A 16,907-nucleotide genomic window follows, 5' to 3' on the forward strand; every position below is an offset into this window, starting at 1 on the left:
GCCCTGTTTCATCACACTTCTTTAATTCACGTGCCTTAAATCACAACCCATTCCAAGCACAGAAACATCTCTCCCCATTTACCACCCCACTAAAGCCTCTGCCTCTTTGCAAGCATAGCCGCCTCCTCTTTCTTCATGCCAGGGGAATCGCACTGTCTGGGTCAGTTGTGCACAGCAAGGAGAGAACGCTCTAGAAAGCAGCTTGCCGCTCCCACTGCACCCTGCGGACTGACAGCTATGTCATTCGACAGGTATCTCCTCCTGGTTCAAGTCCTCCATTTCCTGCAAAATGTGTGTGGGGAGTGAGGGAGGGACAGAGACAGAGAGAGCGGGCTTAGTGCACGTTCAGATAAGGATTTTTCAGGGGGCAGCAGGCTAGCCAGTTTTATACACCTCATATCTACAAGCCATACTAGAAGTGAGCTGTTTCTCCCCTGCTCTTCTACCTCCATAGCCCAGAGAGTACAAGAGGGCCATAATCTACAAGGAAACTCTCCTGTGCAAATTCTATTGAATTAGTTGGTGTATGCAGCTCCCATCAATTTTGATGTGGGAGAAATTCTCAGTGAATGATGCCCTAGAGAATTAATGCTGCAATCCTAGGCACATTTACCCAGAAGTATGGCCAGCTGAATAGATCTTACTTCAGAGTAGATACACATTGGATTGCACAGTTATCCCTAACAACTCTGGCACAACATGTTCCCTTTCCTTTTTGTTGCATTCTGCTTTTCTCTGTTTTTAAAAAAAGCCGTGAGCATGCAGGAAGGGCCTGCTTTTTGTGTTATTTCTGTACAGAATATATTAGGGCCTTTATAAATGATCATGAGGAACTGTGATGATCTGCTGTTGTATGATCAGCTTCACTCATTTTTTATTAAATGCTAAATCACACAATTAGTGGACAGTAGTACACCAGTGCCGTTTGTTCAAGTTCTGTGTAGTGATCATAGCCAATACCTGATCTCTCTGCCATGAATTTGTCTTGAGATCATTTTAGAGCCCCCTGTGGTGACAGGAGTCTCTATAGCTTGTTGAAATGAATCCAGTAAACAATTATGCATCCAGTGATGAAGACCTTCCTTTTGTCTGCTCTCTCTTTGCTTTATTGAGTGTCCCTGTGTTTTCTACTTTCTCTACCCCTAATATTGTAAACCTATGTCATGCCATCCCTTCCTCATATTTTCCCCCCTAAATTAAAAGGGGTCCAACTGATAGTCTCAGTGTTGTCATTTTTACTTCTAGGGAAAGCGCTGGGTTCATTTGATCCAGGACCCACTTGCTTATCTTTCTGATGGTCCAGAATATTCACAAAGCTCTCCTCCAGCACCATGGTTCATGGTGTCAATTTTCTTCCTGTCAGCTTTCTTCTCTGCCCAGCTTTCACACCTATACATTGTGATTGGGAATACAATACTTTGGATGATCTTTTCTAGTTCCTTCAGTGCTACCCTTCCAAGTCTGAGTCTTCTTCGTATTTCTTGGCTGCAGTCTCCCTTTGAACTGATGACTGAACTGAGGTATATGAAGTCTTTCACAATTCCAATTCCTTCATTATTAACAGTGAAATTCTGTCATTCTTCTGTGGACACTATTTTGTTTTCATATTCAGCTGCAGTCCTGTTTTTGCTTGATACAGAAAAGGGGATTTACAGGGGAATGCAGTCCTCTTTGGATGTACATCTATAGAAAGGCCTAGGAAGGACAGAATGGAGGGGGTGTTGCTCTGTATATCAAACAGGGGGTAGTGTACAGCAGACTCAAAAACCTAAGAGTAGACTGTTCCACAGAAGTGCGATGGGTGACAATACCTGACTCCAAAATTAATTTAGTCATTCCTCAGGCCAGGATGCTCAGAGCAATTTTGGTATAGAAAACAGTATCAGGGAGGCCTCCAAATAAAGAATTACTGCAATATTGGCTGACTTCAGTGACCCACATTGACTGGCTAAATCCTTTGTTCCAGACCTGATAGAAAGGTTAAACTTCTCAAATGTACTAAATTACTGTGCCCTAGAGCATGTTCATGGAGTCAACCTGAGGGGAGACAATCTTGGATTTATTCCCGAGGGTGTTTTCCCAGGACCTACCACAAGATATTGTTGAACCATTTGGGTGTGCAGTGCTGTCAGATTTAATAAATATTTAAGCAGAGGATTGCCAAAGTGATCCAATGCACTCATACTTGACTTCAAAAGAAGAAACTTCTCCAAAATTAGGGACCTGGCAAAAAAGAAGCTGAAAGGGGCTTAAATTCCTTCCAAATACTTAGAGATTACTCAAAACAAAAAAAATGGAGCTGAGATAGTATGTACCCCACACATTAGGAAAGGTAGCACAGAATACAAGAGATTACCAGCATGATTAAGAAGTGGTGTCAAGGAAAGTAGGAGGGAAGTTTTCCTTCAGAAATGAAAGTCTTGCCCAAAGGAGGAAAACAAAACGGAGCATGGGCTTGCACAAGGGAGATGCAAGCAGACAATAAGGGGTGCAAAAATAAAACAAAACACTCAAAACCATATTCAGTGTATCACTAACAACATCAAGGCCTACAATACATTCTTTAAATATATTAGATGGAGCTAGAGGCAGTTGAACCATTGGCTGATAATGGAGCTAAAGAAGTACTGAAAATAAGGAAATTATGGAGAAGCTGAATGAATTATTTTCACCTGTCTTTACAGCAGAGGATACTGGACAAATGTGTGTGCCTCAACAGGCATTTTCAGGAAGGGAGTTTGAGAAATCAAGGCAAACAGTGATGGCAAAAGATGACATATTCAACCTTATGGAAAAATTGAAAATTAAATCACTGGGCCCAGATGGCATCCGTCCTAGAGTTCTTAAAGCACTAAAATACAGGTATGGGGGGGGTGTGCATGTGCAAATATAGGTATACAGTTATAAGAATTATGCAGAGTTCCTCACCCTGTGCCAAAGTGTGCTTCAGTGTAGAAACTAAACTACAGGAGTGTGTAAATGCTGAAGGCCAGCAATTTGAGCACGTTGTACTTAATTGCAATTTGTATGTCATCCTTATTGTGACTTAATAAAGCTATTGTTTTTTATAACAAAAACTGTATACCTACTTTTGCACCCCTCTGTATAAGATTGCTGATCTTACCAAAGTATGTAACTTTGTCCCTAAGAACTACAGAATGCTGAATATTATACCAAAAAGTATCCAAGGGAGAGCTGAGAAATTACAGTCTCATCAGCTTAACTTCTATTCTGGGTAAATTGACTGAAAGCATGATTAAAGACAAAATTAGTAAACTGAAAAGGAATCAAGGTGGCTTCTGTAAAGGTAGGTCATGTCTCACTAATCTTTTAGGGTTCTTTGAGTGTCAATAAACATGTGGACAGGGATGACCTGGTAGACATTATTGACTTGGACTTCCAAAAGGTCTTTAACAAAGCCCCTTACCACAAACTTAAAAGTCATGGAATAGGATGGGAGGTCTTATGGATACAGTTAAAGAATAGAAAGCAAGAAATAGGAAGAAATGGTGAAATTCTCACACAGGAGGGATGTAAGCATTGGGATCCTGCAGGGATCTACACTGGGCCAGTGCTTTTCAACTTACTCACAGATGATCTAGAATTAAGAGTGAGCAGTAAAGTGGCCAAGTTTGCTGATGGCACCAAATTATTTAGGAGGGTTTGGCATTCTGAGGAACTCCGAAGGGATCTCCCCAAACTCAGAGAACAGGCAGTTCAGTGTATGCAAGTGTTAAGCAATGCATGTTGAAGCAACTTTCCCCACCCAACTTCAAGTACATGCTGAGGGGATCTGAGCTTACAGTGACTAACCAAAAACGAAATCTTGGAAGATAAAGAGGACAGTTCAGTGAAAATGCCAACCTAGTGTGAAGTTGCTGTGAAACAGGGAAACACCATGTTACTTACTGGGAAAAGATTTGAAAAATGAAACTCCCAATATCAAACTGCCGTTCTATTATCTACAGTGCAGCCATATTTAGAATACTATGTACAATTTTGATTACTGCATCTAAATAAGGATATTGTGGAGCTGGAAAGGGCAACTAGAAATGTTATAATAATAATAATAATAATAATAATAATAATAATAACTAAAATGATCAACAGGGTGGAGAAACTCCACTATGAGGAAAAAAATCGCAGCAGCAGGGATTGACTTGGAAAACGGAGTAAAGGGAGAAGTGATAAAGTTGTATACAGTTGTGCAAGTTACAGAGAAAGTGGATAAGAAGACATGTTTATCTCTGTAAATACTAGGACCTGGAGTCATCTATTGAAACTGATTGGTGGGAGGTTCAGGACACAGCACATAGGTAAACTGTAGAATTCACTTCCACGGGATGCCGTGATGGCCACCAACTTGAACAGTGTTAAAAGGCGGATTGGACACATTAGTGGAGAGGGCCATTAAAGGCTAATCATCGCCGATGCGCATCAGTCGCTGGAAACATAGGCAGCAGGGTACTGCTGCACAAGTCCTGCTTGTAGGATCCTGTGGGCAGTTGGTTGGATGTTGTGTGAATAGCATACTGGACTGACCCAGGATGGCCCTTTCTCTAAAGTTTTTTAGAAAAAGGAATGGGGCTGTGGGATGTGATGTCATGTGAGGGGGAGGGGCTTTGGGGCAAGGCGAGACCCCTTTGACATCACCCAGCCAGGTCATTTATTTGCAGGAAGGGTAATCCAGCCCGCAGAACAAAGGTGGTGGCCCTTCCCTGAATATATGCCATCTCTTGCTTGACAGGGCAACATTCCTACCCAAGAAGGTTCCATGTAGCTCTTCTGACCTCATAGTTTTGCTATCAGTTGACCTTTAAGTTGGTTGGTAATTTTCTGTAGCTGAACCCTAACTGTTGTGCCCCAAGGTCAGTCTTGCATTTCTTTTAGGAATCTTTACAGAGGTAACCATGTTAATCCGTTACATCCACCCTGCTCCAGTTGTAGGAACAAAATGTTGATGGTAGTTTTGCATATCAGATTTTGTGGGCTCTTAAGCCAGTACTATTGTAGATTTGGTAGCTTTCGCTGTGCTTTTAAAAAGTATCTGTTATGAATCGAGGCAGCCTGGTTCATTGTATACTGAAAGCTACCAGATTCCTTATTTCAAGCTTGCTCCCTTATAAATTAGGAACCATGCCATTCATCTCTTGCTGCTCAAACTGTCAGTAGAGTCTTAATAGAAACTACAAGTTCCACTCACTGATTCCCCCAAGTTATAGCCATCACAGTAGTCTCTACAAGCCACTGATTAGTAATTAGTCTGCCAGTTTTAAAGCTTGTGCTTGAGTGCAATCCCATGGATAGGGGCATAAATTTCTTCACCTCTCTGCCTTCCCAGTGTGCATTTCCACTGGGCAGCGGTTTTCAGCTGTCTAGTTGGAGTAACCTGGAGAGAGAAGGAGGCTGGGGCAGCTTCAAGTACTTCGTATCCTGGTCACTTCAGACTCCTCCCCACCTCCTTCAACGCATCTTGGTGACCACCTTTCTGAATGCAGTTCTTTCTACAGTGGCTGTGAAGGGGCAGTGGAGTTCTGTTCTGCTGCTCTGAGGCTGAAGCGCAGTCTCCTACCTCAGATGTGGGACTGGGAAAAATCCTGTGGTCCCTCAGACAATGTCTAGTGGCTATAGGCTTGCTCTCTTACTGCATCGTTGAGGTTTGCACTACTGCTAGATTTTACTCTGGCTTTATTCTGTTTTAAGGGTTTTAAATTATGTCTTACTATATTATTGAAATTTAGAGGTCATGCTTTGCATTGTGAATTGCCCAGAAAGCTTAAACTATCTGGTGGTATAGAAATGAAATGCATGAAGAGGTGGCTATCCCAAAAGGAAGTTAGTTTACTGAAATGTGAGTACTGCTCTCTCCTGTGACACTTCCTCTTAGGCCTCACCTCAAGCTCCTTTTCTCTCTCCTTTTCTCTCTCTAGTTCCAACTCTTCTTCCCGACGCCGGTGACGTATATCTTCAGCTTCAGCCTGTTCTTCCTCCTCAAAGAAATCCTTGTCAAGGCGCTCAAGACGTGGCAGCTGCACCAGGGCTTCAATACGGTAGTCCCCCTCATCAGAACAAGGGTTTTCTAGCAAGACCAGGGCTCGTAGCATGGGCAGCACCTGCAGCTTCGTCAGTTCCTGTAGCTGCTCAATTGCATTCCCCCTGCAGCAAAGGGAACGGGATATGTTACGTATAACTTAGCCCCTTTTAGACGATGCTGATGATGGATTTTAAACCAAAAAAACAAGAATAGATGGTTTAAAAGTCAGCAAGTAGATCTTACTATGATTGCTCCTGGGCCTCCTTTATTTTAAATCTCACCACCTCTATTCTGAGATTGACTTTTCATGTCATCGGGGGTACACAACCATGGATCCTCCAAGACCTTAACTGTGTCTTCACCAGGGCTCCAGCCAAGGCACCCCATCCCTGACCGTGCCAAGCCCCACAGCAGGCCAGAGGAGCAGCCACTCGCTCCCTTGTCCCAGTTACTGTTTTCTCAGGTGGGAGTGGGGAGTGGTGCTCCGCAATAGGAGCTCAGGTGGTAGTTAGAACTTCTCCCACCCTGGGGAGCAGGAAGGAGTTGCCCCTGACTGGCCAGTAGAGAAATTTCCTGATATTGGGAGTGGGTGGAATAGAGGAAGAGGTGACCACAGCTTGCAGGTGTGGAGAGGAAACAGAGTGAGTTAGAAGGGGTCTCCCGGGCCATCTAGTCTGACCCCTGTCTCCAGCTGGCTCTGTTCATGACATGCCTACCATGTGCATGTCCAGCCTATCCTTGAGCATCCTCACCAGTGGGACTTCCACCACCTCCCATGGAAGCCCATTCCATACCTTTGGGCCCTAATTGTTAGGAAGTACTTCCTGGCATCCCATTTGAACCTGAGTTCCCTGCACTTTGCTCCAATGGAACACATCCTGCCCTCCTCAGCAGGGGAAAACCCACCTCTGCATTACACCGCCTCACCTATATGTCACCAACAGATCCCATCAGAATCTCTTCTTCTCCAGGATGAAAAGACCCAGTTCCCTCAGTCTTGCCTCCTGTGGCTTCCCCTGCAAACCAGCCACATCCTTCTGGCCCTACTCTGCACCGTTTCCAACCTGGCTCTATCTCTCCTGTAATGTGGGGCCCAGAACTGAACACAATACTCCAGTTGCAGGCACACCAGAGTTGTACAGAGTGGCAGTAATGCCTCTCTCGATCTAGAAGCCACGCTTCTGGCTATGCAACCAAGGGTGACGTTCACCCTCTTGACCACCATGTCACTCTGCCAACTCTTGTTTAGCCTGCAATCAACCAGTACCCCAAGATCCCTTTCACATGTGCTGCTCTCCAGCCACTTGCACAGGATTGGTCCCAGGACAGAGCCCTGGGGGACCCCGCTTGTCACTGGCCAACACCCACTAATAGTTACCCTCTGCTTTCAATCCATCAACCATGCCTTAATCCATCAGACAGTGCATTGGTCTATCCCAAAAGTCCTCAATTTTGTGGAGGTACATGTGGAGGTAACCAGGGTTTGGCAGTAATGAAGGAGGGGGAAGCCGGAGGGCCATTAGCTCCCTGCTTGAAGGCCGCATGATAATTCCAAATTCTCACTGTTCAGAAACATTAAAAAACCCTGTGGCAGCTGCTGTGTGCTGTTGCAGAAACCCCTTGATTCTCACATCCCCATGCTCCCCAGCAGAATTCAGTAGCCCAACATACTTCAGGGCATGAGCTGCACCTGCAGAGCCAATGAAAAGCTGCAACAGTAACAAGGTGGTTTCTGCCTCTTCCTCTGTTATCTTAGTATTTCTTTCAGGAGATGAAACATTATTTAATTTAGTGCTATTTCACTAACAGTTTAATGGCTTTTGGATGCCCATTCTGGACCCTTATCTGCTCTATGGTAGCTTCAGGGCTATGAATAGCAAATCCTGCAGGGGGTAAAGTGCAGGCTATTGCTACAGATTGCGGTTTGCAGTTCAGCCAGCGGAGTCTGGCCCAGACACCAGCCCCTGTGTTGGTTCCCTTCTACTTATAGCAGACCCCTGAAGGAGATTCCACAGAAATAGCCCACCGTATATTGAGGTACTGAAGAGACTTCATGCTTTCTGAGAAGCCGTCCAAAGTTTCAAGCTGATTGTCACGGAGATGGAGGGTCGTGAGTTGTTCCAAGCCTTCCAGACCCTCTAGATGGGTAATGGAGTTCTGGGCCTATGATGTGACACAATGCAGGGTAAGAGTTGAAAATTGGATGCAGTACATTCACACATTAAGCAGAGATATAAGAACCTAGTAATTAGAAATATGTTGCTGTTCATTAGATTTGAGGGCATATCTGTGCAAACAACCTATATTCTATACCGCTTAATGGCCATAAAATATGCCAAAGAATCTTGGGAATTGTAGCTTGGTGGAGGTCACTTGGATCACACAGTACATAACCCTCTAAATGCTTCTGTCATTCCATCTGAACACATCCATCCATCTGGGCTATTAGAGTACATTGAGTGCAGAATTCAGCGTCAGCCTGAAACACAGTGGAGCCAAGCTATATACACGGGCAGGCAACTTGATGCGCTCTAGACTGTAAGCCATCCTGAGATCTTGTATAACAGGACGGCATACAAAAGCTTTTAATAAATAAATAAAATAGATATTCTAGACTACTCATCCACCCCAACCAGCCCATATGGCCACTGTTTGGAGGGTGCCGGAGTGCCTACTCCTGCTAGTGCTGGAACTTCCATGTAGTGGCATGTAAGCGGGGCTTTTTTTGGTCATCGAACGCACCGGAACAGCATTCCGGCACCGTTTTTTCCAATGGATTTTACAAAGTGATTTTGAACAGTAGCAGATCAGCAGCAAACATCATTAATGGGGCTGCTTTTGTGTCTGCTGTCTGACAGTGAGATAGTGAATGTGTGTGGTCAAGCTCTGAGTGCTGCCAGTGAGTTCCGGCACCTTTTTTTTTTTTTTTTTACAAAAAAAGCACTGCATGTAAGCAACGTACATGCTTGGTATGTAAATAGTAGTTGGCCAAGTTTGAGCGGCCTGAGAAGTGAGGAGGGGAAAGTTCAATTCTTTTCTTTCTTGTCACAGTGGGGCATTTTTTTAAATGCCCCCCTGAAGCTGCTATTTGCATTTCAAGTGAAGATAAATTCTGTAGTAGGAAGCTACCTTTGAAAGGTAAATAGGTGCTACCTTTGTAAGGCAAGTAGCAGCAGAGAAGAGATTTTTGTCAGGAATGTAGGAAGAAAAAAAAGAGCTGAATTTACACTTCTGACCTCCCATTGGACCATGGTTGCTTAGGCTCCCCATGGCTGCTGTTTATATCAATACATGCACATTAAGTGCATTCACATTATCAATATCACATCTAAATTGGCCTGTTGTGTGAGAGGACAAGTTCTCTTACCAAGTACAGATTTTTGAGCTTGGGCAAGTAGAGTCCAGCCGTCGATTTTAGTTTGTTACCCCGCAACTCTAATGTGTGCAAATTTGATAACTTCTCTGGATCCAGTCCTGTTATTATCTCAATCTCATTCCCTGGATGTCAGAGGAGAAGATAACAATAAAAGGGTTAACTATTCCTTGATTCTTTCCCCAGGAAGTACAGAGTGAGAAGTTTCTGTCTAGGCTTATACAAGATCTTCATTATGTCCACCCACCTTTCAGATTGAGGCTGGTCAAGCGTGGGTGGCTAATGCCATTTGTGTCCTTGATGTGGTTGTTTGCAAAGCTGGCAATCTGTAGATACGGCATCTCATCCATGCTTGCACTGGTTAGTCGATTGCCATCCACTTTCAACCACAGCAAATGTGTGAGACACGCCAATGGAGACAAGTCTCGGAGTAGATTGTCTGACAGGTCTACATAACGTAAGTGGATGAAACTTTGAATGATGGCGATGTCTGTCAGCTCCCTAATGCAGGATGGAATTAAGGAATATTACTCACTAGCACCAGCTTTGCAGTCCTTTATCCTCCCTAGCCCTGACCAACATCTCCACTTTTCCAAAAAGTTGGATGAGGGAATGAAATCCCCTTACAGGCAGGTAGAACTGCTAGGAGTTCCACCTGCCCATAAAGGGAAAATTGAGGCAGGTTTTGACTTGGGTATGTTTCAACACTCACTTTTCTCTGGCCTCTAATTTCACAAAGGCGTGAGCCAGGCCGTTACCAGTTTTACATAAAAGCGAAAGGCTTTCCTTCAAGATATCCTCAGTGAGAGGATTTGAGACTTGGGTCTGGAAAAGCAAGCACAGTTAGAACAAGAATTCAGATAAAAGCCGTCAGGTTGAAGAGATTTGCCACAGAAGTGGGAGATCAAGTAGTGGTTACTCCTTCCTCACATTCACTCTGGGCCTTCTGTCTGCCTCATGTGTGGGACATTGTAGTAGAAGTACAGAATGTTGGTGTGGGAGACAAGTAAAAGGTGAGGAGATGGGTGGGCAAAGTAATCCTGCACACTCTGTCTCTAATTCAGTGACAATTACAATCTGGTTGATTATCCTTTCCAGGGATGTTCTCCACTTGCTTCTGCCCCACTGTCATTCTATCCCTCTGAGAGGGCTTAATCTCTTCCTTCTTCCTTCCTTTGTCTCAGTGTTTCTTCTTTTTCTAGTGTGTTTTTGACTCTTAAAAATATCTGCTGATTTAGACTCTTTTAACATAGGCCCCATCCAGCTACAGTTAAGCCCTTGGAAGTTCCACTGATAACAGTGAAGAAAAGTAAGCATGTGCTTACATCTCACCCACTGACTTTAATTGGAGGCCTAATATTGGGAGACTGATGACAATAGGAACTAACCAGATGGATCTTGCCGTATAGATTTAAGCATAATCTAATCAATATTATTGATCTGTTACCTCTTCCTCCTCTGCTTCCTTCTCTTCCTCCCCCTCTCCTCCTTCATCTCCCTCTTTCTCTTCAACATCTTCCTTCTGTTCTTCAGCATCATTTTCATCTTCAGGCTCCTCATCTGACATCTTCAAAGGCTGGTATGCTTAGTCTAAACAACAAACAGATCAAAAGTGGATTACAGTGACTGGCCAAAGTGAGTCACTTTATTCCTGCGAAACATGAAGGCATTCTGTGTCTGTTCTGATGCTGATGGGAGGAATCTCCATTCCAGGATAGTGCTATTATTATTACTCTCATCATCATCATCATCATCATCATCATCATCACCACTATTTATTTATTTTCATTTCTATACTTCCCAATAGCTGAAGGTCTGGGACTGAGCTCATAGCAATGAAGATGTGTGCTATCTAGCTTCTGTCTTATGGTTCAGAATCTCCTCACTGCCCTAGTCAGTGTCCTCCTCGAAGACATTTCTTAGAGAGCAACCAGGGTCTTGAAAATAACCGGCCAAAGCCTGCAGAGCCAGGTTCGAAAGAATGCAGGGCCTTGTACAAAAACAGTCACAAAATTCTGACATGCTTCAACCAAAGCTCAGGCGAGATCTGCTTAAAGAGACGAGAGGCTCGCCCTGGCCCAGTCTAATGCAGCTTGTCCCATATGGCTGAAAGAAGCTGCACTTACTGAAATTCCTTCTTTTAGGATTGCCTACCAGTGCGGCAAGTTGCCCTGGGCACTTTCTGCTCTCCCAAGCAGCCAACCCCGTGGATGAAGGTCAGCCCAAACTACCCGTCCCACCACCAAACCCATTTCCATTAACCTCCCTTCTCTGTTTCGGGTGGCGGGGCAGAGAAAGCGATAACAACTACCCACATCCAGGCTCGAAGAGGCTACTAGACTTCTGAGGTTGTTATATTCGCTGCTGCAGGGACTGGAAGCAGGCGAGGAGGCAAAAACTCTCGCCGTTTCTCAGGCAACCACAACCTGCCTAGGCGCAGTAGCAGCGAGGAGAGGCTGCAATGAAGCTGCCCGGGGATAATACGGCGTAGAAGCTGATTGGGTGCGTTAGACTTAATCTGCATAAAGGGGAAGTAGAGTTAGAAGAAGATTTGCTTTTAACGGATTTAAAGGGAAAGGCGCCAACTAGACGCTCGGGTGAGTTTGCGTCGGTGGGCAGCCGCAGAGGAGGACGGGGAGAGCCGCCAGACTTGGTTCATGCCTGGCTCACTGCCGTGCCTCGCGATGCTGACTCCAAGCCTCCCTCCTTGCGCTATCTCTGCCCTCACATCCCGGATTTCTTCAGACCTGTCATATCACCGTGTTTTTATATGTTGCATTCTGGGCTGGACATGCCAACATGTGCTAAACTTGAGACACCGGTCTGGGGGGAGGCCAGTGGCCTCAGTGGGTTGGGGAATGCTCATTAACGACACCTCCTCAAACTGGAAGAGGCGACAAGCGAGGTACTCCAGGGCTCGTTCCTGGGCCCAGTGCTCCTCGACGTCTTTGTTAATGATTTGCAGAGAACCCGCAGGGCGCTCTTTGGGGTCAGCAAAGTAACGGATTGTGAGCACAGGGATCAGGTGTTTTATACCACTATGATTCTGCAGCATGTAATCGTTTCGTAGAGGGGAGAAGTGGCGATGCAAGCACTGTCCAGGTCGGTGGACAAGTCTGTACAGGGAGGGAGAAGCCAAACGGGGAGGTGGGAAGGGACCAAGGGCTAATTAGGTGTGTGGCCTTCTCAGTGTTTAATTGTTCCGTCTACATGCGGCAGGGCCATCCTCCTGCAGTGCCACTCCACACTCCTCCGCCGTCTTTCCTTTGGTCTTCCCATAGGTATTTCAGGGGAAAGGGCAGGATAACCAAATGGTCTTCCCCCTCCTTGCCATGATTATAAGCCCTTTCAGGCACACCCTGAAGGAGCTGTCAAGGCTGGCAACACCTTTAAAAGACTGTGGGAACAATCTTTTTAAAAATGTGGGTTCAGTTGCTCAGGTGTGAACCTCTGCAGTTACATGGCTCAGGGTGCAATATGTACCAACCCCGAACATTGCCCAGAAGAGGCTCCAAACTGTTCCTCTTTTTGGCAGCTGTCCACAGCTGAGCTGTCAAGGCCCAAGGGATCTTTGGCTGTCAGGTCAGCTTCTGGAAGAGCTGACAAATTGCAGCAAATTCAGAACAACTCATCATCACAATGTGCAGGGGAAAAGTCAGTGCCAGTTGTTCCCAAATACTGCTTGGGCACTCTGGGGAAGGCAGGCAGTGGTGCCTGGAAGTCCCTTAGCAAGAGTGGCAAGAGATTTTTTTTTTCTGGGGGGGCATTCTTGCTAATGTGCTCAGTAGCCAATTTGCTGTAGCCTCGGTGGAGTTGTTGCTAAGGTTTGCACAAAATGGCAACCCTTCATGGGAGTTGCAGCCCCTGTAACAGCCCATGGATTGCTGTGTTTACTTGAGCCCATTCACAAACCATGCTAGGGAAATTGGTTGTACTCACACAACATGACAACCTATTAACTCCTGTGATAGGTTTTTGTGGCATTCAAACCCAGTCACTGTTGCTCATTTTAATAGCTGAATTTGAAAATGGAAGGGGTAAGCAAATATGTACATTTGGGGCTTATAAGAATAAAATTGAAATTAATCTTTCCTTTCAATGGAGCGATCTATTTATTCTTACTAATTTATATTTTACATTTTCCTACTCTTACTTGTAATTTGTAATGCCATATTTACACATTTTAAGAGGTGCTTTTATTCTGTGCAGCTCTTGCCCCATCCTCATAGTCGTCTCTCCTTCCTTAACAGGTAATAGCTTTCTCAGAAATAACAGGTTTTTTGCTAAGTAGTTTTTACTTCCATTCAAGTATGCAACATAGCAATGCAGGTGAAGAATTAAAAATGTCCAAGTGTACTAACTCCTAGAGCTACCCAAGCATTGCAGGAAGCTACATCTAAAATTGCTATTGACTTTGGGAATGGGGCAGTTCTACATTCGTTGTGTATCTACATCCAATATGTTGTGTCCATCCTAGGTAGATGGAGAAGGGACAGTTAAGCTTATAAGCATGCTTAAATTTGCACTTAAGTGGTTTTGCATTTAGATGCTGTTGTGCAATTGCAATAACTATTTTTAAAGGTAGGTTAAGGAAGCTTTTACAATGCAACCTGATTTTTTCTAGAACTTACAAATCTATGTTTTATTATTTTGCTGTAAGTAGAGTAATTGTTTTGTCATTCTTTAATGAGCTGTAATTACATGCAGTCATTTGTATCACTGATCTTTGTAACTGTATTATAATAAAAATATGAGAGGTGATTAAATATAATAATGTTAAGTTTCTATAATATTCTATATTTTTTACTCTGATCTTTTCAGTAACGTGTAGATTTTGATGTGTGCGTGCTTTTTAAAGGATTTGCTATTGGCTGCTATTCATTTGCATTATTTTAATTCATCGACTGCCTTATTTTTAATTTAAGAGGAACAATGAAAAATTTGTTAATATGAAATGGCAAATGAAGTGCTGTCTAGGGGAGACTGGGCGCTTCCAAATGAGGCATTTACTCCAGAATAGCCACGGTTTGTTCGTTTGCTCTTTTGAAGCATTTCTGTATTATGGAGTCGTCAGAGCTCAAGCAGAGTCTGGATGGAAGAATTTACTTGCCATTTCTACAGCTGGACACCTGGGGGAGCTCTTAGACAAAGCGATCCATTCCCTTTGCTTTGACCAATCTGAACGAAGGCCGCTTGATCAGATCCACAATTTTAGAAGGCTTCCATTCTTTCTCAACTCCACTGACTGCTAAAACCTTCCTTTCCCCAGATCAAACACTTCACCCCCAAACTCGATCATTTTAGATCATTTGGGGTAGATTAATAGATTCATGTAATAGTATGGTCAGAAGGGGCCAAGGAGGCCATTGGGGTCCAACCTCTTGCTGGTGCAGGATGCCAAGTCACACCATCCCACCCAGATGGCTGCCCAGTTTTGCCTTTCATCTCTCTAGTTTGGAAAGCTTACAACCTCTCTGCCATATTGCTCTGACAGTAGGAAGTTTTTCCTGGTGTCTAGCCTGAATCTGGTGTTCTGCAGTTAAAGTTCGTTGTTCCATGTCCTACACGTGGGGATGAGTGAGAAGAGGCCTGTGCCTTCCTCTTTGTGACAGCCTCTCAGGTGCTCCCAGCATCTCATCAGAGGGCTTAGTTTCCAGACCCTGGACGGTCTTTGTTGCCTTCCTCCGAGCACTTGCTAGTTTTACTGCATCTTTTTAAAACCAGGGTACCTACAACTGAACACAGTATTCCAGGCGAGGTCTGAGAAGTGCTGAGTAAAGGGGAACATGTACCTCTCTTGTCCTGGAAGTGATGCTTCTGTTTATGCGTATCAAAATAGTATTTTTCCTCTCGGTTGCTAATTCACATTTTGTCAAATCATGACAAAATGAGGCTGCAAAGCCCCTTTTTATTGTTTTGATTTCCTTTGTATTTTTCTATCTCGTGCTCCAACAGAATATTGCCCTGAGAAAGCAGAATCTTCCTGAACCCAGCCAATTCTCCATGACCGATTTTGATGACATGCCACATGCCTTACTTAATGCACTCATGTGCACCAATTTCCATATGCAACCTCATATAATGTGGCATGCAAGCTGGGAGAACAGGACTTATACTGGGATAATTAACCTTACGTAATACATTTTCTAGGATGGGATGGTCCAAAATGCAGCCCGCAGGCCACACGTGATCCTCTTGCCATTTGGGAGTCCGTGTTCCTCACCCCAGTCCGGATCCCACTGATGGCACAAGCATGATTGCTGGGAGACTGAGGAGGAGACTGGGATGGGCCTTGGGGGAGCTCACCCGGGCAGCCCTGCGCCACTCCAGCTGACCAGCACAAAGGTGTCCAAGAGCTGAGCACCTTTGTGCTCATCAGCAGGAGCAGGCATGGCACGCTGGAGAGTTGGTTAGCTCAAGAACAAGAGGCTAAGCATGCCAATTCCAAGAAGGAAGGAGGGACTGGGGGGGGAGGGGTCACATTGGAGGGTTTCTGGGCTGGAGAAACAGAAGAATGGGATGGGCCACTCCAGAAGAATGGTCATTGTGCTTGGGCCTGCTGGAAGGAGCTGTCTGTGGTTTCTTCTTCCCTGTTTTCCAGCACAGTTTTGTTTCTTCAAATTCAGAGAAAAGCCAACTCTGAGACCTCATACTGGTTTCCTTCCTCATTTGGTGATTAATTATATTGTGTATATTAAATATATTGCAAACACTTTGATACGGAAGTGGAATTCATTGTGGGGCCCCTGGATCCCATGTTAGTCCACTTGCGGCCCTCAAGGTACAAAAAATTGGACCACCTTGTATGTACGGGGTTGTGTGTAACCCATGCTTGCCAGGTTTGCACAATACAAAGGGAGGTTGCGTATTTGGCTACATGCACACAGTTACATGTCACACCAAGTCAGCAGATTGGGGGGGGGTTCTGCTGCATGTGCCGCCCACCAGCAAGCCACCTTTTTCCTTCCGCTTCAGTATGGTGACCAAGGTTGAAACAGAAGAGGAATCTTTTCCCAGAGGCTTGGGGTTTGGTTTGGCAGAAGGCAGTTCTTTCATCCTGGGTCCCTATTATAGTGACTTGCATACATTGAAGAGTTAATCCAAATTACCTATATTAGCTAGCCTTAAAATGAGCAAAGCCAAATGTTTATTTAGCATTTTGGGTTGCCACATTTTTCATTTTGGAAGAGTACCTCATCTAGCCAGTTTAATAGGGTCTGGATAAAGAGAGAGAAGTGAATGCTAAGTCTATATGCACATCAGCAGTAAGCGCAGAAGTCTTTCATGCAAAGGTCTCCCTGGCATCAGGATACTTAGGTTAAATTACTGCTGGCATTTTGGTTCTAGGTATGCCCAACATCTCCTTAAAATAGCAGTGTTATTACTGTGCCGGCTGGCTTTTGGACACTCAAAGGAAGCCAAGATCTGAGGATAACGGGATGAAGGCCCCTCAATTGTTGCCATTCCTCCAAGTAACATTAGGTTGCGTCTCCCCTTTCA

General features: G+C 44.6%; 1 protein-coding gene across 1 annotated transcript; it reads right to left on the minus strand.

Annotated features, from left to right (window-relative positions):
* Positions 1–26: 26 nt before the first annotated feature.
* LRRC23 (leucine rich repeat containing 23) lies at positions 27–11,425 on the minus strand. The gene is made up of 7 exons (XM_044449741.1): positions 10,855–11,425; positions 10,120–10,232; positions 9,655–9,908; positions 9,402–9,532; positions 8,061–8,197; positions 5,895–6,156; positions 27–282 (listed from the first exon to the last, which is right to left on the minus strand). The coding sequence occupies exons 1-7, from the start codon at positions 10,972–10,974 to the stop codon at positions 241–243; spliced, it is 1,059 nt and encodes a 352-aa protein (XP_044305676.1). The 5' UTR covers positions 10,975–11,425; the 3' UTR covers positions 27–240.
* Between the last annotated feature and the right edge of the window lie 5,482 nt (positions 11,426–16,907).

The sequence above is a fragment of the Varanus komodoensis genome, unplaced genomic scaffold, assembly GCF_004798865.1.
Source record: "Varanus komodoensis strain SLA01 unplaced genomic scaffold, ASM479886v1 scaffold60, whole genome shotgun sequence".
NCBI lineage: Eukaryota > Metazoa > Chordata > Lepidosauria > Squamata > Varanidae > Varanus > Varanus komodoensis.